At 53.9% G+C, this 26874-nt stretch overlaps 8 protein-coding genes across 8 annotated transcripts; 4 read left to right on the top strand and 4 right to left on the bottom strand.

Annotated features, from left to right (window-relative positions):
• Positions 1-1531: 1531 nt before the first annotated feature.
• M421DRAFT_288794 (uncharacterized protein) lies at positions 1532-2521 on the bottom strand. Its single transcript, XM_033589005.1, has 4 exons — positions 2181-2521; positions 1883-2130; positions 1826-1834; positions 1532-1770 (listed from the first exon to the last, which is right to left on the bottom strand). The coding sequence occupies exons 1-4, from the start codon at positions 2321-2323 to the stop codon at positions 1580-1582; spliced, it is 591 nt and encodes a 196-aa protein (XP_033452553.1). The 5' UTR covers positions 2324-2521; the 3' UTR covers positions 1532-1579.
• Positions 2522-2697: 176 nt separating this feature from the next.
• On the top strand, positions 2698-6797 carry M421DRAFT_417031 (P-loop containing nucleoside triphosphate hydrolase protein). The gene has a single exon (XM_033591301.1). The coding sequence runs from the start codon at positions 2755-2757 to the stop codon at positions 6688-6690; it is 3936 nt and encodes a 1311-aa protein (XP_033452552.1). The 5' UTR covers positions 2698-2754; the 3' UTR covers positions 6691-6797.
• M421DRAFT_288778 (Rhodanese-like protein) lies at positions 6730-7505 on the bottom strand. Its single transcript, XM_033589004.1, has 2 exons — positions 7084-7505; positions 6730-6954 (listed from the first exon to the last, which is right to left on the bottom strand). Exons 1-2 carry the CDS (start codon positions 7334-7336, stop codon positions 6770-6772), a joined length of 438 nt encoding a protein of 145 aa, XP_033452551.1. The 5' UTR covers positions 7337-7505; the 3' UTR covers positions 6730-6769.
• Positions 7506-8368: 863 nt separating this feature from the next.
• Positions 8369-10699, top strand: M421DRAFT_417030 (endoplasmic oxidoreductin). The gene is made up of 4 exons (XM_033591300.1): positions 8369-8462; positions 8548-8690; positions 8757-10381; positions 10432-10699. The coding sequence occupies exons 2-4, from the start codon at positions 8574-8576 to the stop codon at positions 10538-10540; spliced, it is 1851 nt and encodes a 616-aa protein (XP_033452550.1). The 5' UTR covers positions 8369-8462; positions 8548-8573; the 3' UTR covers positions 10541-10699.
• Positions 10700-11944: 1245 nt separating this feature from the next.
• On the bottom strand, positions 11945-15617 carry M421DRAFT_98453 (carbamoyl-phosphate synthase arginine-specific large chain; the record flags this gene model as incomplete). The annotated part of the gene is made up of 4 exons (XM_033598615.1): positions 11945-13420; positions 13499-13662; positions 13711-15219; positions 15278-15617. The coding sequence occupies 4 exons, from the start codon at positions 15615-15617 to the stop codon at positions 11945-11947; spliced, it is 3489 nt and encodes a 1162-aa protein (XP_033452549.1).
• A 939-nt stretch (positions 15618-16556) lies between these two features.
• M421DRAFT_98452 (SNase-domain-containing protein) lies at positions 16557-17445 on the bottom strand (the record flags this gene model as incomplete). Its single annotated transcript, XM_033598614.1, has 2 exons — positions 16557-17000; positions 17074-17445. The coding sequence occupies 2 exons, from the start codon at positions 17443-17445 to the stop codon at positions 16557-16559; spliced, it is 816 nt and encodes a 271-aa protein (XP_033452548.1).
• A 1404-nt stretch (positions 17446-18849) lies between these two features.
• On the top strand, positions 18850-22782 carry M421DRAFT_417026 (lysine-specific histone demethylase 1). The gene is made up of 2 exons (XM_033591299.1): positions 18850-21283; positions 21332-22782. Exons 1-2 carry the CDS (start codon positions 19049-19051, stop codon positions 22445-22447), a joined length of 3351 nt encoding a protein of 1116 aa, XP_033452547.1. The 5' UTR covers positions 18850-19048; the 3' UTR covers positions 22448-22782.
• A 414-nt stretch (positions 22783-23196) lies between these two features.
• M421DRAFT_417025 (cysteine proteinase) lies at positions 23197-26017 on the top strand. The gene is made up of 4 exons (XM_033591298.1): positions 23197-23496; positions 23553-23693; positions 23756-23769; positions 23826-26017. The coding sequence occupies exons 1-4, from the start codon at positions 23461-23463 to the stop codon at positions 25795-25797; spliced, it is 2163 nt and encodes a 720-aa protein (XP_033452546.1). The 5' UTR covers positions 23197-23460; the 3' UTR covers positions 25798-26017.
• Positions 26018-26874: the final 857 nt, after the last annotated feature.

Here is a 26874-nt window from a genome sequence, read left to right as displayed (position 1 = left end):
CCGTAAGCATACGAGTGGTTGTAGGCCAGAGACGTTCGTTTGCGACGTGAGGAATATGTCCTTGCGGATTTCCAATGAAAACATTCTTGATCGTTGAGTTCTGATGATAAGGCTGAGATGCCTGGAAGGCCAAAGGCACAGCTCGATCTCGGCACACTTCCAGGCGCGTTGCAGAGAGCTCGACGTCGCGTCAGATTCGGCACCCTTGCATCGTGCACAAGAGACTTCAGCGTCTCTCCAGGTATTTGTCTCGTGTTGCCTCTTGCACTTCGTACTTCAAGCTCAGAGCTGGTCAGTAATGGGACACGTTACTGCGACGTTGCGCCCTCGCTACTCAAGGCTGCCCTGATCATGCAGTTTACGACTCATGTATTTTACGGTCATGCGCTCATCATTGGTTGAACACGTGCTGCCCTTGTTTCTTTACACAAACTATCGTGCGCAATCCAGTACGAGTTCTCTTATACGATCAGCTTTAACATTTGAAGATAGATCAACTTGAACGTAGGCCTGGCATCAGCTACTGATCGGAGCTAGGCGATCCTCGATGCTCTCGCGAGTTTCGAGCGGCGTCTCACTGTCAACCAAATGCATAGTTAACATATACCTAGGAACGGCCAGACAACAAGCGTGTTTACGTCTATCATCCATTTCGATTCTACAGCGCAAATTTTTCACTCTATCTGTGATGTCGATACGATGCAAGAGATTTTGACAACCTCCAGGGCTAAGCTCCAGGCTGCACACGGTAAGACTCACCAGTAGGAGCAACATGTGATTAGATCTGGCCAAGCATAGCCTCATCAGTGCCAGAAGGATGGTCAGATACAGATTACGACACTCCTTCAACACTGAACAATAGGCAACTGTACGACTGTGTGCAGGCTCCATATCGTCAACTACCCAAAATCTGACGTACTGGAAAGATGATGAAAAGCACCGGATCGCTCGTCTTCATTCAGGTTTTTTCTGATCAAACGCAGCGGCCTTTCGCCGAGCTGAGTCTGTGAGACGGTGTTTAGAGACGAGTAAGGGTCTCATCTGTGCAGCTACCACCTACCTTGAGCGCGCGCTGCACTCATACAAAGGTATACAAGGGTATTGCTCCAACGAGGACTTGAGGCCTTCAAGTCAGAAGATCTTTAACTCGACCACGATTGAAATGTGTGGCCACCATAGAAGACAACACGTGCTATCGTGCACTGCTGTCATGCAAACCCTCCTCTGAAAGTGTCGCTCGACAGGCCATGGTCGGCAAAACTTCCGCGGCATAACACAAGACGTTGTTGACGACCCTTAAAAGTCGATGTGGAGACGATTATTACGGTGTCCTTGCTTCTTTCATTCGTCATACCTTCTTTCGGGCCGCTCATATCCGTGCTTTCTCACTAGCTGGTCACTCACTGGTCACTCCTTGGTCGATCTCATCGACCGCTGCCTAGATACGCACCGAGTCGCCTTAAACCATCATTTTTCAGAATGAGTCGGGAAATGAGAAGACACGTTGATGCACGACATGCAACGTGGTGCGATTGGTTCACAACTGTTAAGACCACGGAACACAAACATACTGCCGTTTTCACCCCTCAGCTGTATCACCACGACTACGCACCCGCTGAACGTGCAAACCCCTAATGCACGCCGGACCCGATATTTGGTGTAGAAAGGAAAAGATGGTGTTTGCTAGTTGTCTGCAGACCGTCCTAGAAGGCGAGAGCAGCCAGGAGACCAGCAAGACCAGCAAGACCAGCACCCTCAATGCGAGTGGCAGCACCACTGGCCTGAGCAGAAGCAGACGCGGCGCTGCCAGTTGCAGTGGCCGAGCCAGATGCGCCTGGACTATGTTAGCAAATATGTCTCCTCTTAAGGTTATTAAACGTACGGTTGGAGCCCGTGGCGGCAGCAGAGCCGGATGCACCGCTGCCCGAAGCAGCGGCAGCAGCGCCGGGAATGCTGACAGTCTGAGAGGAAGGGAAGAGGCTGGCAATGCAGCCCTGAACGCAGTCGGAGTACTTCTGGGTGGCCTCGGCAGTGCCGTCACCCTGGTCGCACTTCGCGGCGCACTCGGTGGTCTCTACGGCCTGGGAAGAGTTGGGACGTGCAATGCCCAAGCAAGAAGCCTGGCAAGTACTGTGATCGTGTGAGCGCACGCTGCGAAGTGATATCCAATCCATTCTTACACATCGCCGGCAGCGCAAGCCGAGACACAGCTGATAGAAGGAGACGTTCCGGCAGCAGCGGTAGTTGCAGGCGCGCTGGTGATGGTGGATGACTGGGCGAAAGCGCCGGCAGCGAAGGCGAAGAGAACAGCGGTGTACTTCATTTTGAAGGTTTAGTTGCGTTATACAACTGAAGCGTATAAAAAAGCGAAGGTCGAATTCGAATTAGAATAGGTATTGACAAATTAGCGAGTGAGTGTTGTGCAATTGAAGAAATGAATCTGTGCAAAGAACGAGTGTACAGCAGAGTGTTGATCGGTTACCGACTTTCTGGGGAAGGGAAAGCTTTATTATTGACCTTTACAAAGGGGCAATGGGCCCACGGGCGAATGAACATGCACAAGGACATATTGGTGACCACATCAAACTGTAAAGGGATTAGTTACCAGTGCGCTTGGCGCTCATTTCATGCAGGTCGGGACCGGGTCCTTCTCTGATCAGCAAGCAGGATCGCGCTAGGAAACAACAACGCGTGATTGAATTCTAGGCTGCATCGTCTCTGCTGACACTGCCATTGCCAACGCTGTGCAACGCCATGTCGGACAGCGACGACTACGGCGACGGCTACGACGACACCGAGTTTTTCAACGCGGCTACGCAAGCGGAGAAGGAAATAACGCCCGCATTCCAGCCGTCGCCACGACCGACCAAGCGCCGGAGGGTCAGTCAGGCTCGTGAAAAGGCCAAGTCCATTCCATCCGAGAAAATATCAAACCGACGACGACAGGCTTTTGCAGATTCGTCTGACGAGGATGATGGTGATGAATCGTTTGGCACATGCAACAAAGGTGATTCGCCTGCAACGAGCGAAGAGCTACAGGAGAATCGGCCATCAACTCGCAAGAAGAGAGCTGCCTCGAAACAACATGATGACATCGATGGAGACGAAGATGTATCGCCTGCAAGAGCGACTGTTGCTCAAAAAAGAAAAGAGCGCATACATATTCCGACTACAGAATTGGACATGACCGATGTCTTCTTCACTCAACCACCACGAGAGCATTCGCCGCCGTGGAAGCCCAGAGGCGCAATCTGGGCAAAGCCCACTAGCATTGGAGTCCACAAACCTGCAGCAGAGCTGACCAAATGGACTGGGCTGGAAGCAATGAAGACGATGGCTTTACCTGGCAGGCAGTCCATCTCATCACGGCCGAAAACAACAGCTCCAGTCGTCGAAGAGGACCCTGATTCTATTATCGATGACGAGGGGCCTTCACAGCCACTTGCAACGGTCAGCGTGCCTACAGCCTATGACTACGAGCAGGACTTAGCTGACTTGCCATCTGATGCGTTCTCGTCTTCAACGGCGTCACCTCAGAAGCATGGTGCGGACGACGACATCACTTTATTGTCAGCGACTCGAAAAGGGGTCGCGGCGCCTCAGACCGGCTTGCGTCAGACCACGTTGTTCGGTCGGCAAGGTGCTAACGGTGAAGTACCACCATCACAGGTCAACAAGCGTTACAACTTTGTCGTCGATCAGAAGCAAGAGCCACCAACTCATCACAAGCTCGACCACGAAGCATTGAAGACCTGGGTTTACCCGACGAACCTCGGGACTATTCGAGACTACCAGTTCAACATCGTGCAGAGGGGTTTGTTCAACAATCTCTTGGTTGCATTACCTACTGGACTGGGAAAGACATTCATTGCTGCAACAATCATGTTGAATTGGTACCGCTGGACTGTAGACTCGCAGATCGTGTTTGTTGCACCAACGAAGCCACTCGTCTCGCAGCAAGTCGGAGCTTGTTTCGGCATTGCTGGCATCCCTCGGTCAGCTACCACTATGCTTACTGGAGGAGTCCAGCCGGGTCTGAGGTCTGAGGAGTGGAAGAGCAAACGCGTGTTCTTCATGACACCACAGACGCTACTGAACGATCTGAAGAACGGGTATGCAGATCCAAAAAAGATCGTCCTGTTGGTGGTAGACGAGGCGCATCGAGCGACAGGATCTTACGCGTACGTTGAGGTGGTCAGCTTCTTGCGGCGCTTTAACCAGAGCTTCCGCATCCTCGCTCTCACAGCTACTCCAGGCGCGGACGTGGAAGCGGTTCAAAAGGTTATCGACGGCCTCGACATCTCAAAGGTCGAGATTCGAACAGAGAACTCGATGGACATTTGCAATTATGTACACCAGCGCAGAGTTGAGAAGCGGGTCTTCCAGAACAGCGACGAGATGGAGATGTGCATGGACTTATATAGTCAAGCACTGCAACCACTTGTCAATCAGGTAGCTGGACTGGGCGCATACTGGAGCAACGATCCCCGAACCTTGACACCTTACGGATGCACGCAAGCGGCAGCCAAGTGGGTGAATGGGTCGGGTCGTCACGCAAACCCGGGCGTGAAGAACATAGTGCGCACCATTTTGACTCTGCTCGCTTCCATCGCCCATGCCATGGATCTAATGAAGTATCACGGCATGGCTCCCTTTTACACCAAGTTGAAAGACTTCAGGGACGACAGCCAGAAGACAAAGTCAAAGTACAAGAAGCAGATCCTCGAGAGCGATGCATTCAAGAAGCTCATGACTCGATTGGACACATGGATGAACGATGAAAACTTTGCCGGGCATCCCAAGCTCGAGCACGTGCAAGAGTGCATCCTAGAGCACTTTGTCAACGCAGGCGAGGGGCCGAACGGTTCGCAGACCAGGATCATGGTATTCGCTCACTTTCGTGACAGCGCTGAGCAGATTGTGCGCATCTTGAAGAAGCACGAACCTATGATCCGGCCTCGTGTATTCGTTGGCCAAGCAACAGCAAAAAATTCAGAAGGCATGAATCAGAAAGAGCAACTGAGTGCCATCGAAGAATTCAAATCGGGGAAATACAACACTCTAATCGCCACCTCCATCGGCGAAGAAGGCCTCGACATCGGTGAAGTTGATCTCATCATTTGTTACGACTCCAAAGCATCGCCGATCCGCATGTTGCAGAGGATGGGACGTACCGGCCGCAAGCGCGAAGGAAAGATCATCATGCTTCAGATGCAGGGGAAGGAAGAGAACGACGCCAACAAAGCAAAGGATAGCTACGAGAATATGCAAGAGCTAATTGCGAACGGATCACACTTTACGTTTCATGACGAGATCTCGCGCCGGATTGCGCCAGCAGATGTGAAGCCGGTTGTAGATCGTCGAATAGTCGACATCCCTCCGGAGAACTCGCAGCAAGACTGGCTACCAGAACCCAAGAGGAACGGACGGACGAAGAAGCCCCCAAAAAAGTTCCACATGCCTGATGGCGTATTGACCGGCTTCGTCACTGCCGGATGTATGGGAGAAGAAATTATTCCCAAAGGGCGCGGCAAGAAAGCACCTACGATCACGTCTCCAAGCGAAGAGGTGTTTGAAATTCCGTCGTTTAACTCAGTCTTACTAGACGAATCTGCGACACGCGACTTGGAAAGGCGCTTTCAGACTGTATACGACGAAGACGATGCCCCAATGGTCAGCGCATTGGACCTCGGCGAACACGCCGATCATCAGCGAACCTTGACCAAAACGCATTTTCTGCTCAAGCCAGGCCGCAAGACGCAGACCTTCGTGGCGACTATGCAGCGCATCCATGACATGGACGCCAACCGTGTGGAATCATTTAGGCATAGGTTTCATCACCCTGACTATGATTTAGACGATTTAGAGGAGGTAGTCGACAACAATTCTAAGGCTGCTACAGAGTCGCAATCCGTGATCCACGAAGACATGTGGGCTGATGATGATCCTGCGTCGCAGGAGGTCATCAAATCCAAAGCAAAGTCAAAAGCCAAAGCGAAGGCAGCGCCGAACCCAAAAGCCAAGCCGGCAGCTGAGCCGAAGGCGAAAGCACCCCCCAAGATTCTAGCTCCACGTGGTCGACCGCAGAGATCCAGGACTACAGAGACTGCTGCAGAAACACCCGTTCGAAGACCTGTAGCAGTAGACCTTACACCAAAGATGAAAACCCCTGATTGGCAGGTCTCGGCGCTAGCAGGAGAGGGAGAGGAGTCATCGCCGCCACCCACAGATCCTCGGTTCCATATAGCCTCACAAGCTGACACCATAGGCTCACAAGATACGCTTGCCGATGGTGAGGTCGAGGATTCATCGCTCTGGAAGCAGGACTCAGAACTTGCCAGCTTCATCGTCGATGGTACCATGATGGAGGAGGAGGAACAGGAGATTCCAGCATCAAGTTTACCCGGTCTTGACTTCAACGGCCTTGGAAAAGCTACACAGGCGATGATCAGGTCGGCTACAAAGTCGAGGCGACCTCTGAGAGCAGAGAAGTTCTTCACCAGCGATATAACAGATAACGATGCAGTGGTCAGTAGCGACAGTGATAACGACTCTCCACTGATCAAGCCGGGCAAAGGTGCGAACAAGAGGCCAGCTTACATCATAGATTCCGCTTCAGAGGTGTCTTCGCCTGTCCTGCAAAGGATGAGAGTACGCAGGGTGATCGAAGACGACGACGATGACGAGTGAAACCCATGCATATAAATTAGATACACCTAGATAGCGCTGCTAGCTTTACAGCGTCCGTGCACCAGCGTTTTGCAGCAGCTCAATCAAAGTATTTCCAGTACTCAGGCTCGAAGCCCTCCATTTGTTGTGTGTATGACTCTCCAGCCTTTACCCAACCTTTAATGCCACCTCCAAGGGTCAAGGCCCGTATCTGATCATCACCCTTCTCAGCGATGTAGTCTGCGAACCAGCCTGAGCAGCGCGGCCCCCTGCCGTTAGATGAACCTGTCTTGTTTCAGCCACGGTGCAGTCAGCTGGGCCAAGCGCATTGTGATAATGTGATACAATGTTCACCCCATTTCCACGCTACAGCGCTGACAACACGGAAGCCTTCAACCAACGGTCATTGCTTACCACAATAGAATGCAACCTTCTTGACGCCTGCCCGCTTGCATAGATCGAACAAGACAGCTCTGTTCATGTAGAAGCTATGTGCAGGCAAATTCAGACTGCCCTTGATAGTGCCGCCCTCAAAGTCCGTTCGACGCACATCGACCAGGAGTAAGTCATCAGAACTTAGGTCCTTGAGGGCGTCCTCGCGTGTGATAACCGGAGCTGTTGTGCTAGGCGCGGGGAAGGCAGCGTGCCAGGGTTTTGAGTCTGCCATTTGTTACAAGTTCCTGCACCAGAGACTCGATGGCATCGATCAATGGTTGCTGGGAATCTGGGATGCCAGCACCGTATAATCTCGGTTAAGTCGTAAATAGCATATGTTTAGGGCAGTCAGGGGTGGCGCGGATACTGTACCATCCGAACCAATGCCGAAGGGACCCTTCACACCCACGATATCAGAACGTCTCACAGCCAGATTACTGGGCAACTCATTTATCAGAAATCCATTAATTGCCTACTTGACACTGCCTACAAAGTACTCACATCACCGAAGCCATCAGGCTCCAAGTCGCCGAGGTCGCCGAACCCACCAAGCCCACCAAACCCACCGAACCTAGGGTGCCGAGACAGCTCAACGTCGATACAAGTCTCGGAAAAGTGAGCCAGAGCCATAGCATATCGCTAGAGAAGCCGGGGCGGACGCTAGAGAGCTTGATTTGTGCTGAAAGCTCATACAAACCTCCTCAACGTCGGAAGCATCGGGTTCATGGGCTCCCTCTTCGCCGGAAACTATAGATCATCAAGTACATCCTTAACACCTTGGTGTTTAACGAAGAGGTTGCCAACGGGGAACAGAAGAGGAGGTGCTTAGAGGGGTTGAGTTACCAGGGAAACTATCGCCCACCTAAGTTTGGCGAGCTGGTTGAGCACTTCAAAGTGCCCAGTGCTACGCTGCAGGGCATGTGGTCGCACCGGAAGGAGATCGTAGATGATGCAGGGGATAATGCAGCGGGCTTTCGGCGCCCCACCTGTCAGGTCCCGGTGACGCCTTCCACTGTGCACCGCCACAGCGACGGGCCACCGTTGCGAATTTCCGTAGATGGTCCGATGGACGCGTGATGACATGGCCGCTTCGGTAAGTCTATCAATTCCATCAGCAGTCTGTCCTTAACGCAGCTTGTCGCCTGCCGCTTTGTTCGTGCGCTTCGTATACTTCGTACCCACGCCGTGTCCTTCATTTACGCAGATCATCCGTTTCGACTTAGATCCCCTGTTGCGACCAACAGGCGGCGCCTCGGCCTTCGCTCCTGCCATTTGTGTCGACTGCGTTTCGATGCACTCTGGCCTCTTGTCATACCCCACACCAATATCCGGCTGCTGATCACCCGGCGACTTTAATTGTGAGCGTACCCAAGTCGCGAGTCGCAGAGCTGCAACCGCCTTGGAGACTCGCATCGCAGACGTTTGCTGACCGAGGGACTGTAGTAGCACGCTCTGAGCCCCAGGCAAAGATGCGCACAGCGTCGCAGGTGTTCTACCTGGCAGTCTTCTCGCTGCTGGGTAGCTCGCATGCTGCCAATCATGCCACGCCTACCAAGTCCAAGTCGCCGCCGCCAAACGTCTGCAATGTAAGCAAGAAAGCGGCTTCGCCTCAGACTCATAACTACTCCGACAGTACTAAGACTACTTTCCAGTTGGAGCCTGCGGCAATAGTATCAGACGCCTGCGCGAGCTACAGCACCCTCGAACAGCTGAACGATGCCGTCCACCCCTACCTCCACTCGATCACACAAGACACCGACTTCTTCTCACACTACCGCCTGAGCTTGTACAGCAAGAAATGCCCGTTCTGGGACGACGAGAACGGGATATGCGGAAACGTGGCGTGCGCGGTGAATACACTGGACAACGAGGAGGACATACCACTAGTCTGGCGTGCAAAGGAACTGGGAAGACTAGAGGGTCCTACCGCACATCACCCTGGCAAGAAGGAGCAGAAGGAGGACAGGAAGAGGCCGCTACATGGAAGTCTGGGCGAAAACGTTGACGAGAGCTGCGTGGTCGAATACGATGACGAATGCGACGAGCGCGACTACTGCGTACCGGACGATGCGTTCGCTCCGGCGAAGGGAGACTACGTCTCGCTTGTGGATAATCCAGAACGCTTCACAGGGTATGCCGGTGTTGGTGCCCAGCAGGTCTGGGAGGCTATCTACCGCGAGAACTGCTTCAGCAAACCGCCGAAGATGGCTCCCGGCCAGTTCAACGGTCAATCTGCACCGCTTGGCGGCCCGTCGTTTGGAGGTTTCGGGAACCAGCAGCAACAGATGGCGGCAAACCAATTGCGCAACGTCATGAAGGAGGGTGGTGTTCAGCAAAAGGTCCAGTCGGCCATCGCCCACGGAACGGCTGTTGCGCGCCTCGACCCGGTCGAGTTTGATGACACCTGCTTGGAAAAGCGAGTCTTCCACCGTGTCATCTCCGGCATGCACGCGTCTATCTCCACGCACTTGTGTTGGGACTACCTGAATCAGACCACTGGTCAATGGGGCCCGAATCTCTCGTGCTACGAGCAGCGACTCCACAACTACCCCGAACGCATCTCGAACATCTACTTCAACTATGCACTCGTCATGCGCGCGGTTGGGAAGATCAAGCAACACATCCAGGACTATTCGTTCTGCTCCGAGGATCCCGAGCAGGACCTTCGCACAAAGAACTCTGTTCTGCGTCTTGCGTCTGCGCTCCCCGCAGGCCCCGAGATCTTTGACGAGACTGTTATGTTCCAGGATCCTGATACCGTGGCATTGAAGGAAGATTTCCGCAATCGGTTCAGGAACGTCAGCAGGATTATGGACTGTGTGGGCTGCGACAAGTGCCGTCTCTGGGGGAAACTGCAGACAAATGGCTACGGCACAGCACTCAAGGTGCTGTTCGAATTCGATGAGAACGATTCCTCTAAGGACCCGCCACTCCGCCGCACTGAGCTCGTTGCACTGATCAACACCATGGACCGCCTTTCGCACTCATTGTCAGCAATCAAGGAGTTCCGTCGCATGGTCGATGAGCGCGAGGGCATCCCGAAGGCTGTCGTTCCTGCACCCCAGGAGCCCTCTCAAGGCGTTCTCAAGGCAAAACTTGCGCTTGAAAAGAATCAGGAGCCAGAGATCAGGTACAGAGAAGATGGTCTCCCCGACTTCAGCCGCGACTGGGATTCGAGCAGAATGACAGTCTGGGAAGAGATGGTGGCAGAATACAAGCTGGTGATTCGTGTCTTCAGATACGTGTTGTCGCAGTGGTACCACATGCCAAAGAAGTTGTAGGTTTCCACCTCCTTGTTGACGCGGATCAATGCTGATATGCGCGTAGTGGCAGAATCGCTGTTCTCGAGGCAAAGCGCCTGTACGATTGGTGGGCAGGCTTCGTACCCAGCGAGAGGAGCTGGGAGATCCGGATCCCCAGACGTGATGAAATGTGAAGTCGTTCTACTCCTCTATAGGGTTTTGTTTGGCAATTTGGCATAGCATAGGCGTTCGCATCGCAGCATAAGTATTCGATTGCGCTTTTGGACCTGAGAAATCATAACATGACAGTTGGCTTCTATGTTAATATGACATGCATAAGCTTCTGATACCTTTTTTTTGCATGCTATCTGAAATGCTCGTGTTCGCACGCCCCGCCCTCGTACCTCCTCCGTCACCTGCGCGCCGCGCCCTGTCTCGGCCGAACTGTCTCGAGGCTTTTCTCCGTCATACACGCCGGCGCATCGTCATGCATTGACCGGCCCCAACGCGGTCAGTCTTCGCAGACTTTAATTCCCGATTCTAAGATCCCATTGGCGTAGCGATAGACAAGACTTTTGTTAAGCTCAGCACCTGCTTTCCACGGTTTCCTATCAGGGCAGGAACAAGCCTTCCAAGCATGGCGCCTACGTTTGATGGTGATATGCCTGGACTGCCTGTTGGGGAAGGTTGCGGGCGAGCATCCTCACATCTGAAGCAGCAGACAATCGCGGACAGCGTCAAGGTGGACGCGCCCTGTCTGAAGATGATGCGAGGTACAGATTCCCCGCAAAGCCATAGATCTCTAACAGACCATCTCTCTCTTATGGTAACTCATGTAGGCGGTCGAACTACTCGCGTTTCAATGTTGGAGTTACAAGGAAGCTCAATGCCCGTGTTTGGAAGGTTACAAGCGTGACGCCTACTTCCAACGGAACGCGAACCTGCCTCATATGGCAGTTTGTTTGAGAAGTCTGACGGCATGTCTTGTGCGGCGGCTGTTTGCGGCGGTCGAGGACAGGGAGAATGGTATTGTTGGCTGTTCCCTTTGTCCTCCAAACTGTCCTCCAAATGGCAGGAGCGGGCATGCGCGGAGGGCGCCGGAGGTACTTCCAATGCCCTGCATCTTGACCGTCAGCCTCGAGACTTTGCCAAGTCGGTGTCTTTGGACTTACCTGAAACACCAGGCAGGTTCCCCGATGGCTTTTGTAACCTCCAGGCGTTTAGCCGTTTCACGGATTCAGTGTCCAGTCCTACAGCTGATTTCAGCCCCCACGATGCCGTTTAACGAGACACAGTGTAACAGCTCTGGGGTACTGATGCGTTTGTGAACGTGATATTTAATTCAATGAATTACTAGCTTACAGACCAGAGAAGAGCCTTCTATCGCACAAACCCCATGCTAAAGTATTCCCTTACTTACTCCTCTAAATTGCCTTTGCAGATGAGCCGGAAACGCTGTATAAACAGGACCACAAAATCTCTCCCAAAATCCACCCCATGCCTTGTAGATCTATCTTACTTCAACCCCAGTGGGTATATGGCTCAGTTGTTCCTCCCCATGTCACACCGCGGTGCGGCGGTTGATGGGTTCATGTCATTTACAATGGACGGCCACCGACGAACTCGCTCCATGTGCGAACTTCGCTGGGAATGCCCTCCTTCTTGGGCAGCTTCTCGCTCATACACTGAGCGAAGAGGACAGCAGTCTTGGGTTCCATAAAGAGAGGAACGCCGAAATCGACCGCGTTCCTGCGCATGACGTAGTCCTCGTCAAGCAGGCCGTTTGCCCTGAACTTGGCCAAGTTGAAGCAACCACGGATGTCGTTCTTCTCGAAGACTTCACGGAGAGCGCGCTTGTCCTCCTTGGGGAAAGCGATGACCTCAACCTTGACGCCTTCGACGTGCTTCTCGAGCAGAGCCTTGACATTCTCGTTGGCGGCAAGGAATTTGTAGCCAAGGGTCTGGATGTACTTGGCAATCTGGATCAGGGAGTTGGAGTGGAGAGATCCGGCAGTGACATCGCCGCCGAAGAGGAGAGCCTCTCCAGGCTGGGGCAGACGGAAGTTCATCTGCGACTGAGCAGATGCCCAGTAGGCCTCAATGAGATCTTTACCGAAGCAAGCCATCTCACCAGTGGAAGACATCTCGACGCCGAGGTAAGGATCGGCACCAGCCAATCTAGTCCAGGAGAACTGGGGAACCTTGGTGGCGACGTAGTCGCGGTCGACCTTCATGAGGTCAGTGGGCTCAGGAACCTCGCGGCCGACAAGAGCCCTGGTGGCAACATCGATGAAGTTGGTACCGAGGACCTTGCTGACGAAGGGGAATGAACGGGATGCACGAAGGTTGCACTCGATGACCTTGAGCTTGGGCTCAGCACCCTCGACCTCCTCCTTGATGATCTGCATGTTGAAGGGACCGGTGATGTTCCATGCCTTGGCGACCTTGTCGGCGATCTCCTTGACACGCTCCTGGATCCTGGCGTCGAGGTTGACGGGAGGCAGGACAAGGGTAGCGTCACCAGAGTGAACACCAGCGTTCTCAATGTGCTCACTGACGGCGTGTACGAGGACCTTTCCATTGGAGGCGACAGCGTCGCAGTCAATCTCCTGAGCGCCGTCGATGAACTTGGTGATGACGACTGGGTGGTCGGGGGAGACGGAAGAGGCGGCGAGCAGCTTCTCCTCTAGCTCGTTCTCGCTGCGAATGACGGTCATAGCAGCGCCAGAGAGGACGTAGGATGGGCGAACGAGGACGGGGTATTCGACGTTGTCAGCGAACTTCTTCGCTTCCTCATACGATGTCAGCTCCTTCCATGCGGGCTGGTCGACACCGATGGAGTCGAGAATGGAAGAGAACTTGTGACGGTCCTCGGCTTTGTCAATGTCGTGGGGGTCGGTTCCAAGAACCTTAGCCTTGCCGGACTCCTGCAGCTTCAAGGCAATGTTCTGAGGAAGCTGGCCACCGACGGAGACGACGACACCCTGGGCAGTCTCCAGTTCGTAGATATCCATGACACGCTCGTAGCTGAGCTCTTCGAAGTACAGCCTGTCAGCAACGTCGAAATCGGTAGACTATTGACCGTTAGCAATGAATTTGAATGATAGAGAGGGTATACGTTCATAAGTTTCTGGGTTGTAATTGATCATGACAGTCTTCTTCCCAAGCTTGTTCAGCGACATGGTAGCGTTGACAGCACACCAATCGAACTCGACTGAGCTACCAATACGGTAGACACCGCTACCGAGGACGAGAACACCATGGTCATCGAAGGAAACGTCGTGGGAAGAAGCGTTGTAGGTAGTGTACAGGTAGTCTAGAGGTAGTCAGTAACGCAAATTGCAGACGGGGGGAGGTGACCCACTCGTGTCAGCCGGGAACTCTGCGGCAAGTGTGTCGATCTTCTTGACCCATGGCCTGATGCCGAAGCCCTTCCTGCGAGCGCGGACCTCGTCCTCAGAACTGTTGACAGCCTTCGCAATCTGCTTGTCTGAGAAACCGAGCTTCTTGGCCTTGAGGATGATCTCCTTCTTGAGGCCGAATAGGCTGCCAATCTCCTCAAGCTCTTTTGTACAGTCGACAATGTTCTGAAGCTTGTACAAGAACCATTTGTCAATCTTGGTGAGCTCGTGCACCCTGTCAACAGTATAACCCTCGTGATACATAGCCTGGCCGACAGCGAGCCAGCGTCGATCTGTAGGGTTGGCGAGCTCGTAGTCAAGGTCCTCGCCGTACTTCTCGGCCTGGAAACCGAGGAACTTGGGGTCGACCTGTCGGCAGGCCTTCTGGAAGGACTCCTCGAAGGTACGACCGATGGCCATGACCTCACCAACAGACTTCATGGAACTGCCGATGTCGCGCTTGACGTTCTGAAACTTGCTCAGATCCCAACGGGGCATCTTTGTGACGACGTAGTCGAGAGAGGGTTCGAAGTTAGCGGTGGTGGTCTTGGTAACGGCGTTGGGCAGCTCGGGCAGAGTGTGTCCAAGACCAATCTTCGCGGCAGTATAGGCTAGGGGGTAACCGGTAGCCTTCGAGGCCAGAGCAGACGAACGAGACAGACGGGCGTTGACCTCGATGACCCTGTAGTCGAGACCATCGGGCTGGAGACAGTACTGGACGTTGCATTCTCCGACAACACCCAAGTGACGAACAATTTTGATCGACGCGGAACGGAGCATATGGTACTCCTCATCGCTGAATGTCTGACTGGGCGAGACAACGATACTGTCACCGGTGTGGACACCGAGAGGATCAAAGTTCTCCATGTTGCAGACTGTGATGCAGTTGTCAGCCGCATCACGAACAACCTCGTACTCGGCCTCCTTCCAACCCTTCAGGGATTTCTCAACCAGAATCTGGGGGGAAAGGGTGAGCGAACGAGCAGACAAGTCCCTGAGCTCATCAGGGTTGTTTGCGAAACCAGATCCAAGACCTCCGAGCGCGTACGCAGCACGGACGATAATAGGGTATCCGACCTTCTCGGCGGCGTCAAGAGCCTCGTCGACGGTGTTAACGGCAATCGACTTGGCGATGGGGATGTCAATCTCGTCAAGAGCTCTGGCGAACAGGTCACGATCCTCAGAGGTCTCGAGTGTCTTGACGCTTGTTCCAAGAACCTTAACACCGTACTTCTCGAAAAGACCCTTCCTGTTCATTTGAACGCCCAAGTTGAGCGCGGTCTGACCACCAAAGGACAAGAAAATGCCATCAGGCTTCTCCTTCTGGATAACATATTCGACGTATTCGGGGGTTACAGGCAGGTAGTAGATTTCATCGGCGAGCACGTGCGACGTCTGAATGGTCGCAATGTTAGGGTTGATAAGGACTGACTTTACGCCAGCCTCCTTGAGGGCCTTCAGTGCCTGGGATCCTGCAATGTGTCTCAGTTTAATGTGAATTTCCTTTCTGCGCCAAAAGTGCGCTCATACCTGAGTAGTCGAATTCTCCGGCTTGTCCAATGCTGAGACCTCCACTGCCAATGACTAGGACCTTCTTCACGTCGACCAAATTGCGGGCACCGGCAATGACGCCGCTGTTGAGGTAGGCCTGCGCATTTGGTGCTTCTTGTGTCTGGTTGAATGTGGCCGAGATCTTTGTGAACGCGCGCAGCTGGCGGTGAACCGCAGTTGACTCACCCTTCGCGCGGAGGGAGGTCAGAGGACGGGCTGTGCGGCTTGTGAAGTTTCGTGCAGACACGGAAGGAGCGATGCTGCGAAACTGGCTTGTCGTGGTAGGTACGCGACGCGCCAGACGTCCGCAGAGAGCCATGTTGCAGGCGGTCAAGCAGCTGCTGAGCTACCGAGCTCTGAGAACACCCAGTGACGGAAGTGAAGGGCGACGAACGCGCGAGAATAAGTCGCTCGAGGGCTAGTGAGGGCAATTTGGGGGGTGCTAGAGCTCGAGCTCAACAGAGCAGAGGAAATGTGACTCTATAAGAATTATTGAATCGTGGGGAAGATGTGAAGCTTGCCAAACTTTCTGTCGGCGATTTTAGCTCCATCCGATTGCGATAAGGCCCGTGGTTCAGTGCGCAGGGCCCGCTTGACTCAACGCAACCAAGGATTTAAGCATTTAATTTTGCTGGCATGCAGTCAGTTGGCCATCTCATACAATCGTGTTCTCCCCATCAGTCTGTCTACTCGTTCAATGTCACTCATTGCGCCTCTCTTCGCTCAGCCAGCGCTGCAATTCACTCAGAGACCACTCGGATCAGGGCCGATAATCGGCGCCGAACACTAATACTGGAATGGCACTGGCGGGAAGAAATTTTGAACCTGCTCTGCGGGCTACCGTCACCCGCAGTGCCCACGGGCCTCTACCTCCACTTGTAAGGAGTCATTTGCGACTGTAACCGGCCGGCGGTTGCGTCGAAGTAGAGTAGGGTTTCCTTCTTTGTCGTCTTGAGCGTGGACTGTGCACGCTAGTAGCGTTGATCGCTGACTGCCATGGCTGAGCGGCGATGGCATAGCTTCTGAACAATTTCCTCAGATCGGGGAGTCAGAACGCTCGGGACCTCTGGGGGTGGAAGCGACTCGTCTCGCATTGAAGAAACTAGCTTGAGAGACCTCAATGGAGCACGCAGTCATACATCCATGTCTCAAGAATATCTCGTCAGAATACTGGGGCGTCCTCCGCTACCCACGCAACCTTCTACAAGCGCCATGTTGTGCTCCTCTACGAGACCTTGGGCATCGTGTGATCTGGTATTCATGTTTTCTTCTGCTTCTCTGCTGCTGTGTGCCTAGTCTTATACTCCCGTGGGCTTTCTGGTGCCTTTGCCGTTGCGCCAGCCAGTCTCTGTAGCAGGCCGGGCTTCGACCACATCCCAGCCTTTCGTTCTTTGGCCTGTCCTTCAGCAGCGCGGTACTTCTCTTCAGAAGTACCAAACTCAGCTCCTGACTTGGCTTCGTAGACAGTTGCCAAACCAGCCTTCAGCATCTCCAGGCCCACATCTTTCTTGAAGAACCACTTGCGCACGTAGACCTGTGCTACTACTCGATCGTACTGATCGCGTCTGTATAGTCGCGCACGAACTCGACGGTTGAGGACGAGATCGGTGAGCATGTCAAGTGCTTCTTTCGAATACGGCTGAGCCTCTCGGCCCCAATGCGCAAGCTCTGGCGCATCGACTCCAGCGATCCGAATATGGAGCTTTGAGTTGCGTCAGTACTGCGGCGCGCAAACGACGAAAGGCATTCTAGTTTCCGGGGGAGGATTTGCTTACCGTCTGCTTTATGAGTTGGTCTCGTTTTGTCGGTACATTCTTCCATGGCAACCAGCCCCAACCAGCTAGTCGCCCACCAGGCGTGTGATACAACCTGAAGTTGTCTGCATCTCCGACACTTGTGACCTGGCCGAAGAGAGTCTTGCGCCGGAAGTAATCAGGTTTGATATGATTGACGGTGGGTATTCTTCGTAAGAAGGATTTGTAAAGGCGAACACCAGCGACGGTGGTCACTGTGAGCGCAAGAGATGGGATCAGGGTCCTTGGCTCAAGCAATGACGTTGCCCAGTCATCTGAACTGTATGATTCGGTCCATGCTGCGAGACCGGTCTTCTTCTGCTCATCTTCGTCGCCTGACCAAGGCCATCGCATCGTTCGTTTTGCGGGAAGTGTTGTTGCCGGTAAACATCGTAGCTCGGGGATCCGCATCTTACGTCAATTGAAATACGCTGCCACCGCCCGTGCGCTTCCCGTCATTTACACGTGATCATTGATGACATCCAATCATCTCTCACGTCTGCAATGAGAATATGGAGAGTGAGATGTAAGGGCATTTGAGTTGCAAGCAATTGAATCATATCTTTGCCGAATTCATTCATTGATGAAGAAGAATGGTATATTCATTCAAGCTTCTTTGCCTGAAGCTGTCCAGCGGTGTAGCAGCAGATCGGGCAACATTTGTAAATTATGGCCAGGAACTGCACCCCCGAAATAGGCCAGGTTGGTCCTTACTCTCTGCCCTTGTCAGGCTTTGACACAAGCTCACACCTCGGCGACACAAGATTACATACAACATCTCCGAGCCACAGGCGCGTCCATTTGCATGCACAGCACGATAGTGAAATAACATGCCTGCCGTCTGCGCTGCATGCAACATCCTGTACTCCGCTCGATTGCTGCTCGTCTGTCCGCGTCTTGGAAGTCTTGGGCTAGTATGGAAACTTGATGACTGGAGTGATCTAGGACGCTGCGCTTGCTGTCGAGCTGCATTTCGATTGCAACGTGTGTTTGTGGACGTAAATGGGTTTGCAATTCGACTAATGTACTACAGCTGCTATTGGCTAGGTCAGCTCAGTCTTTCTGGCATCAATGATAACATACCTCAAGTATACGTGCCGCTGTCTTATGGTGTCCTAGTGATTGACGCGTGCTAAACCTGTGACCAGTATACTCGTCATTGCGATGAGATGCGTTGAGTGCTGTTCAGCAAAGGCCTTTGGAAGTTGAAGTCGCGAATGCAGCTCAAAAGCGGAGACATGCCAAAGCGAGGACGCTTCTTCAACTCCAACACTCTCGAGTCTTTACAGTCCACTCTCATGTTCCAATTTTGCTTGGACAATGTGCACCATGTGTGTTCACCTCTGCTTACCATTTGCCACCTCCCTAGAGGCATATCTCGAACTGTTCATATCCGGCTATGAGCTTCGAATCATGCGTTCCATAGAAAATGCCTTGACGTTGGACTTGTAGTATTGTATGTGCAATGGACTGCAGCAGTCCAAGGAGGTACAGTGTCGCGATACGGCTCGCTTCCAGAGGTGCGGGCCAGCGCTTCGAATCGTACGCTCGTTGACTCAGCCTGATCAGGCACGTTGGCCCTTGATTGCGCGCATGTCTTTGGGGTGCACGTCTTAGCCAGAAGCGAGGCGTGAAGTGGGCTGGATGTGACAAGGAGACGTGGTGGGCTTCTGGAGTTGCGCAGGGATGGCTCCAAGCGCGGCTGCCGCACATGGAATGGCCACCGATGTTGCTAGCTTCCCGTGCTCAACCTCTTCACTCGAGGCCCGCGGCGCATGAGGTCTAACATCTTTATAACATCCAAATCCTCCATGCTTGCACGACCTGACAACATTCGTTACCTGCTTCGTTTCCCTTCTACATATTGTCGTATGGCGCGCAGCAACCTGTAGCCCTCTTGCGGCCATATATCAGGTGTTCGCACGATTTCATCCCTCACGGACGGAGGCCATCACTCATGTTTTCCGCCTTCGCGTCCACGACCGACACAAACACCCTCGATGACGACTCCGACATGTTCGATCAGTCTCACAATGACTTTCTGTCGCTGCCAATGTCGCATGAAAGCATACATCTGAAGGGTGGCATCGCTCCCATGCCTGAGCTTGGTAACATTGCCTATGGCAGAGAATCGGCAACATCGTCCGTGCACTATGGCGATGCCAATGACACATCGGAACTCATCCATCAAAGCGGCAGAGCCGAGGTAGATGATTCTACGCCTGGGGCTTTCTCGAACACATATGGCCTCAACCTTACTCCGTCGCCACTGCCGTATCCAAATACGCCACACTCAACAGTGGAGAATGGGTCACACGGCATCAACGGGGTTTGTTCAAATCAAACTGACATATTAGTATCAAAACCTGTCGAAGGAAATGTCTCGCATCATGAAGATGGGCTCTCAAGTCTGAAGGATACTTTTCTCAAGCATAACTTCATGACAAGAACGCCACAAAGCTTGAGCCGCGAGTCTCAACAGTCATCGACACCTGAACTCCTACAGTCCCATGATCGCCCTACGAATCCGCGCCTGATCGGTACACCGAAGGGCAAGACGGTCGAGTTGAGGGCAAATTCTAGCATACCGGCCGATCTCTCGTGGCCTGAGTTCGGAAGACAATGCATTCTGGCAGCAGAGAGCAGTAGACTGAATCCGTTTGCGTTGCATCCGGCGGAGTATAGACTGCTGCGCAACCACATCAACCATGCGCAAGTCACCATTTACCTCAATATTCGGAATGCAATCCTGCGACTTTGGCACCGCAATCCCTTGGTCTATGTCTCATTTGAAGAAGCTGCAGGCTGCACTCGAGACAAGCGCTTCTTCAACTTGACAAAAGTGGCTTATCTGTGGCTTCTCAGGAACGGCTATATCAACTTTGGTTGCGTTGAGATCCCCGGTACCGCACCAGCAGTATCAAGGAGGAAAACTAGAGACACACCGCAAAAAACGATTGTTGTAGTTGGTGCTGGGATGTCCGGTCTGGGCTGCGCGAGGCAATTGCAAGCGCTGTTCGCCCAGCTGGCAGACCAGAGTACAGGTGGAGGCGAACGACCACCGAAGATCATCATCCTCGAAGCTCGTCCACGAGTAGGCGGTAGGGTATACTCTCACCCCTTCCTCGACCAGACCAACTCAACCCTCCCTGCGGGACACCGTTGTACAGCTGAGATGGGCGCACAGATTGTCACAGGTTTCGAACACGGGAACCCACTAAATGCTATTATTCGTGGGCAGCTTGGCATCCCATACCACGGCCTCCGCGATAACACGATACTTTACGACTACGACGGAACAGTTGTAGACAGGAACCAGGACATGTTGGTTGAAAACCTATACAATGATGTTCTGGAGCGAGCGAGCGTTTATCGAAACAAAGCGCCGACACAACGGATAGTAGAAGGTGATCGAAATCTCATACTGTTTGGTCGTGACGCGAACGACAATGGCGGACCGACAATTGCGGAAATGGAGAATTCAGATGCACCTCTGTCTGTAAATGCGAAAAGCACAGCATCGACAACAGAAGAAAAGCCTACAACAGGGGTGGAGAAGCTAGCTGGTAGGGCCTACCAGCTGAGTGCTGGTTACAATCCAAACATCACAGCAGCCGAGACAATACAGAGTCTAGGGTGGAAGATCAAACCAGGAGCGTCAATGTCACAGACCGTAGACTTGGACGCTGCTGCGAAGCTGTCAGAGTACCCCACACTAGGCCAAACTATGGACGAAGGTATCAAGCAATACCAAGCCATTGTCGACATGAAGCCCAAGGATATGCGGCTGCTGAGTTGGCACCACGCCAACCTTGAATATGCCAACGCAGTCAGCGTCAACAAGCTCAGTCTGAGCGGTTGGGATCAGGACATGGGTAACGAGTTCGAAGGAGAGCACTCTGAGGTCATTGGAGGCTACCAGCAGGTTCCACGAGGACTCTGGAAGTGTCCTGATCAGCTAGACGTTCGCTTCAATACTCCGATCAAGTCGGTACGCTACAACACAGAGGAGCACCAGATCGGAAAGGCGGTTACGATCGAATCGATGAACGGACAGACCTTTGAGGCTGACCGTATCATCTTGACAACACCTCTGGGGGTGTTGAAGTCGGGGTCCATAACGTTTCAGCCGCCACTACCAGACTGGAAGCAGGGTGTGATTGAGCGCATGGGCTTCGGGCTGCTGAACAAGGCAAGTTTCCAGATTTTCGATATTTTTCCCAACTAATAGCGTGGATAGATCATCCTAGTATACGAGAAAGCCTTCTGGGAACCCGACCGTGATATGTTCGGCTTGCTGAACGAATCTGAGCACGAGGACAGCCTTCGACCTGAACACTACAACGCGCGGCGGGGAAGGTTTTATCTGTTTTGGAATTGCATCAAGACCAGTGGCAAGCCGACACTTGTTGCGCTTCTGGCCGGCGACTCTGCTCAATACGCGGAAGCAACGTCGAACGATCAGCTGGTCAAGGAAGTTACAGACCGGCTCGATTCGATGTTTGCGCCGAACTCCGTCCCACTGCCCACAGAGACCATTGTCACGCGATGGAGTAAAGACCCCTTTGCTCGAGGGAGTTACTCTTACGTCGGTGCGACGACACGAACGGGCGATTACGACGTAATGGCTCGTCCTCATGGACCATTGCACTTTGCGGGAGAAGCGACCTGTGGAACACACCCTGCTACGGTCCATGGCGCATATCTTTCAGGCCTCCGAGCTGCCGCTGAGGTGTATGAGACAATGACTGGACCGATCGAGGTTCCCAGTCCGCTGGTGGAGAAGAAGATCAAGCTCGAGCAGCTTGCAACTCCCTCTTTCGCCGACTTCAAGCCGGGGTTCGCACCTGCAGTGCTGCCAGCTCAGACCACAAAGACGGCACGAGCTCAACGGGATGAAGATTACGAGGCTGCCATCATCGGCGCCATCCTCGAGGAGGTTGGTGAGAGGCCGATCAAGCCAGGACGATCTGGAGTCAATCCGTTCTTGCTGTTCACTAAGGACTACTGGTACATCGTTAAGAAGGAGTGCGACGATGCCCGTGTAGCTGCCACTGGTAATTTCGACGCAAAGGCCACCAAGCAGGAGGTGCGAGTTGCTATTGGTCTCAGATGGCGCACCGCGGGCGAAGACATCAAGAAGCCTTACCAAGACCAGGCTGACAACGCACGAGAGAGTGCGACGTCCAGTGCGGCAGACTTCAAAGAGCGGGTGGCCCACTGGGACAGCGAAGCTGCACGCATTCGGCAGGCGTACATTCAGAAGAATCCCCCACCTGGCGGGAACGAGGACTTGATTCTCAACAGCCGGACAGCTATTGAGCTGGGAGCTGGCAAGCGACTCCGGAGACTGTGAAGTATGCATTACTTTTCATTTTAGATTCTGTTGTATCAACATGTATAATTGTTCGCATTCGACTGCGCGGCACCAGCATTTCAAGGGCGTTCGCGGGAGGGCCAGGCCTCGGACAGACATCGTCTGCGATGCTGGGGATCGAAGCCAGGCGGCTAAATGGTCGGGCGGCTTGTGGGAGGATTAGTGCATTTGCGCCATTTCGCGTCTGTGGCGTCGAACAGATGAGCAGGCGGGGGGCCCAGTGCCCGCTTGAACACAACGGCATCAGCAGCTGATGCTGGTTCTGCAAGTAATGCAGTAATAAGACGTGTGTCGATGCAGCCCGCGCTCTGGTTATGGCGTGCCTTCTAGAAGGCTCAGCGTGTGTTTGCAGCATTAGCCGCCGGATGGCTACAAGGTGTTGGCCTTTCAACCTGACGTGACCAGTGACCGCGGTACGGGGACAGGCTAAACTAACGCGAGGCCAGGCGCGCATCGGCCGCGAGGTCGCAGTGGTTGGGCGCGCGTCGGCCACAAGCAACGTGGCTCTCGAACACCGGCTGCTCCTGTGTCCGACCCTGCAGCCGTTGCGAGTTGTAGCACAGTGACACTGTCGATCGCTGGCACATTCACCGCGGGCTGCAGGGTTGGCGCATGGCTGGGTGGGGTCCGGTTGTGGGGGAGAGTCCGGGCGCTCGGCGTTCGCGTGAACTAGGAAGAGCAGCCGTCTCTAGCTCCCCAAGCCTCGTCGCTCTCGGGTTGATTCAAGACCACCGGCCGTCTCGTCTCGTGCGTGCTGGGCTGCGAACTGTGCCGTGCGAGTGCTGCATCTGCTGCATCTGCTGCATCCTGCGACCGCTCCACTGCTGCCTCGCTCTTTTGCCCCATGCTGCCCTCCGCACGCTCCCCCAGCATCTGCCCTGTGCTATCGGCATAAGCCCGCGCCGCACATGCCCTGCGCTGCCTGAACTGGACGACTACCACCTCGCCCGTCCCCCCGCTGTCCTGCGCGCCCGTCGCTGCGAGCTGCCGCCATGAGCTCGTTCTTCGGCCGCCTCAAGTCGGGCGCTGTGAGTGCCACCGACTGCTGCAGTGCCCGCAATGGCACGTACTGACGCCACTGCAGGCCCCGGCCAGCCCAGCCACCGGCCACCCGGTCGCAAAGAAGGACCCCAACGCGCCCGAGCCGACGCCGCTGGAGAAGCTGCTGGCGAACGCCGGCCCTCTGCGCGGCGACGGCAGCGACAAGTTCTTCGGCTTCGAGAACGTGAGTGCGCCCGCGCCGCTGCCGTGTTGGGATCATGCATGCTAACACGCTCGTGCCTGTAGTTTGGAAGCACCTGGTACGCGCTCCACGTCTGCCCCTGCCCGATCCGCCCCCACTGACAGTCCTCGCCAGCTACTGCAACTCGGTCGTGCAGTGTCTCTACTACTCTGTGCCCTTTCGCGAGCAGGTCATTAACTTCCCCGCCCGCTCCGCCCCCGAGTCCCTCGAACGCCCCCAGTCCCTCCCGCGCATCAACACCAACCTCCAGAATGGCCCGCAGTCGGCGCTCTCGCCAACAGGGCGAAACTCGCTGTCCAGTCCGACGTCGAAAGCGCCAGGCAAGCCCGCCACCACACCAGGCGCCCCCGGGCAGCCCCCCAAGCCTGAAGACAGCAAGGACTCGCCCGAATACAAGAAGAAGCAGGCCTTGGCTGCTGGCCCCGTCCTGACCATGGACTACGAGAACGCCAAGGCCTACGGCATGTCCGAGTCGTTGTTCACATCGCTGAAAGACATCTTCGAGGCAGTAATAGCGCACCAGTCGCGCATGGGCGTAGTCAGCCCACACAAGTTCCTCGAGATCCTGCGACGAGACAACGAGATGTTCCGTACGCCAATGCACCAGGACGCACACGAGTTCCTGAACCTGTTGCTGAACGAAGTCGTTGAGAACGTAGAGCAGTTCTCCAAGTCGCGGATAACGGAAGTTGGCGAGACCGAGCAGAACGGAGTAGTCGCACCTGCGACGAACAACAACAACATGAACACAGGCTGGGTCCACGAGCTCTTCGAGGGCACACTTACATCTGAGACGAGGTGTCTGACGTGCGAGAATACCTCTCAGCGAGACGAGGCGTTTTTGGACTTGTCTGTCGATCTCGAACAGCACTCATCAGTGACCAGCTGTCTGCGAAAGTTTTCAGAAGAAGAGATGTTGTGCGAGCGCAACAAGTTCCACTGCGACAACTGCGGAGGCTTGCAAGAAGCGGAAAAGAGAATGAAGATCAAACGACTACCGAAGATCTTAGCGTTGCACCTAAAGCGTTTCAAGTATACGGAGGATCTGCAACGGCTACAGAAGCTCTTCCACCGCGTAGTATACCCGTACTATCTCCGACTATTCAACACCACAGACGACGCCGAAGACCCAGACAGGTTATACGAGCTGTACGCAGTCGTCGTCCATATTGGTGGCGGACCTTACCACGGCCACTATGTATCGATCATCAAGACGCAAGACCGTGGCTGGCTTTTGTTCGATGACGAGATGGTCGAGCCTGTCGATAAAGCCTACGTGCGCAACTTTTTTGGTGGCGAGAACGTACTTGCATGTGCTTATGTCCTCTTTTACCAAGAGACAACGGAAGAAGCTATGATGAAGGAGCAAGAGGCCGACGCCCGCGAGGCTGCTGCGAAGCAGGCCTCAGAGCTGAACCCCGAAGCCGTCGCAGTCGCCACATCACCAAAGACAAACGGTGCGCCAAATGGCTTCGGTCACGCACATCGTCTGTCCGCAGCGCAGACACCCACAATTGAGGAGGAGGACCAATTCGCGAGTCTGAATCACGCTGCTACCGCTCCTGCGCTCCATTTTACAGAGCACGCCCACCCTGTCGAACATGTCAGCACCAACATCCCCGTCCTTAGCGCAAAGAAGAGTAACGCTGGACTCGGTTTGTTCGGCAAGAAGAACAAGGCTGAAGATAAGGAGCGCAAAGCCGCCGAGAAGGAGCTGGAGGCACAAGCCAAGGCGAAACGGAAAGAGATGGAGCAGCAGCGTCGCAACAACTACAAGAGGCAGGAGGAGGAACTGCAAGCGGCGCTGGCAGCAAGCAAAGAAACGGCGGCAGAAGAGATCAAGAAGCGCGGCACCGAGGACAACTCTGCTGCTCCAGGCCCACCAAAGGAAGCTAATGGCACCGGTGGCTTGGGTAAAGCATCTGGATTGAGCAGATTCAGGCACAGCAGCATAAGTTTGAAGGGCAAGCCCAAATTCTGGGGTAGCAAAGACAAGGGAGAAGGCAATGGCGATGAGGCAGCTGGGAATGGAGATGAGCCAAAGGCGCATGGGCTGGGCAGGAAGAAGAGCGTGTTCAAGTTTTAGGCATCATACCATTGCCATTGGATCATATTGATGGGGCTTAAGAGCGGGAATGACGATGGTATAGAGGTGCTGACAGGGTTGCGTATCCCAGCAGAGCATTCGTGTATGATCATCTCGCAGCGCGGCTCGGCCCTAGAGAACAGAGCAATTCTCGTCATATTGACCTAGCTTTGTCAAGTCTCCTTCGGGCGCAAGATGTGATGCTCAGTAACAGTCTGTGGGCTCTACAATCGACGTGTCTTCACGATATCACGGATCCCACCTGTGTTTGCTGTCTGTTCAAAGATCTTGCTGTCGTAATTTCGCCCAGGATGGACTGAAGCTCTGTCTGAATGACGCTTCCAGCCCTGAAAGCGGACCTTTGAGGGATAGCTGCCTCTCACGTTGCAGAAATGGCCAGCTATGATACACGGGATCTGTTACCCCCAGAGCTTGTGTCTAGTCGTAGAAGGTGCCCAGACAGCCTCTGAAAACCCCTTGTGTTTCTTTGAATTTTTGCTGTTGCGTCGGACTTGTTATAGATATCTCCCCCGCGAGGAGTTGGTTCACACAGATCACAGATACCGCAACACATCTTTCCACCCAGGAAATGTCACGCCGCGACAACAACACCATGAGAGCCAGAGCCTACAAATTGCAAAGCTCAGACATGCAGGAACATGCAGATGAAGTTTGGACGCGGAAAATGCTGCTTAGTCGATTCACGAGCGGGAGTGGCGATGCGGTGGAAGAGTGCGCTTAAGCTGCATAACGATCGCTGGACTTGGCAGTTGGGTAGCTGGCTACAATCAGGTGCATACTTAGAAATACAACGACCATCAGCATTTGTGAGCATCTGAAGGCATGTAGAGAGGTATTGGTATTTGGATTGGATACCTACAAAGCAACCTCATCAAAATAAGGACTTCAAAACTCAAGATGAGATGAACAAATGAATAAGACTGTAGCGAAGTGCATCGTGTCGTAATCGAAGTGGGTATATTGTCGCGGAATGTATAGGCCTTCGCTGCTAAATCGACAGAGGCCTCAAAGGGTTCTTTGCCATGTGTCCGTCTACCATAGCCCCTGTCTGATGTC

The sequence above is a fragment of the Didymella exigua genome, assembly GCF_010094145.1.
Source record: "Didymella exigua CBS 183.55 unplaced genomic scaffold M421scaffold_4, whole genome shotgun sequence".
Taxonomy (NCBI): Eukaryota; Fungi; Ascomycota; class Dothideomycetes; order Pleosporales; family Didymellaceae; genus Didymella; species Didymella exigua.
The sequence above is the reverse complement of the archived record's forward strand: the minus strand, read 5'-3'. Positions and strand labels throughout refer to the sequence as shown.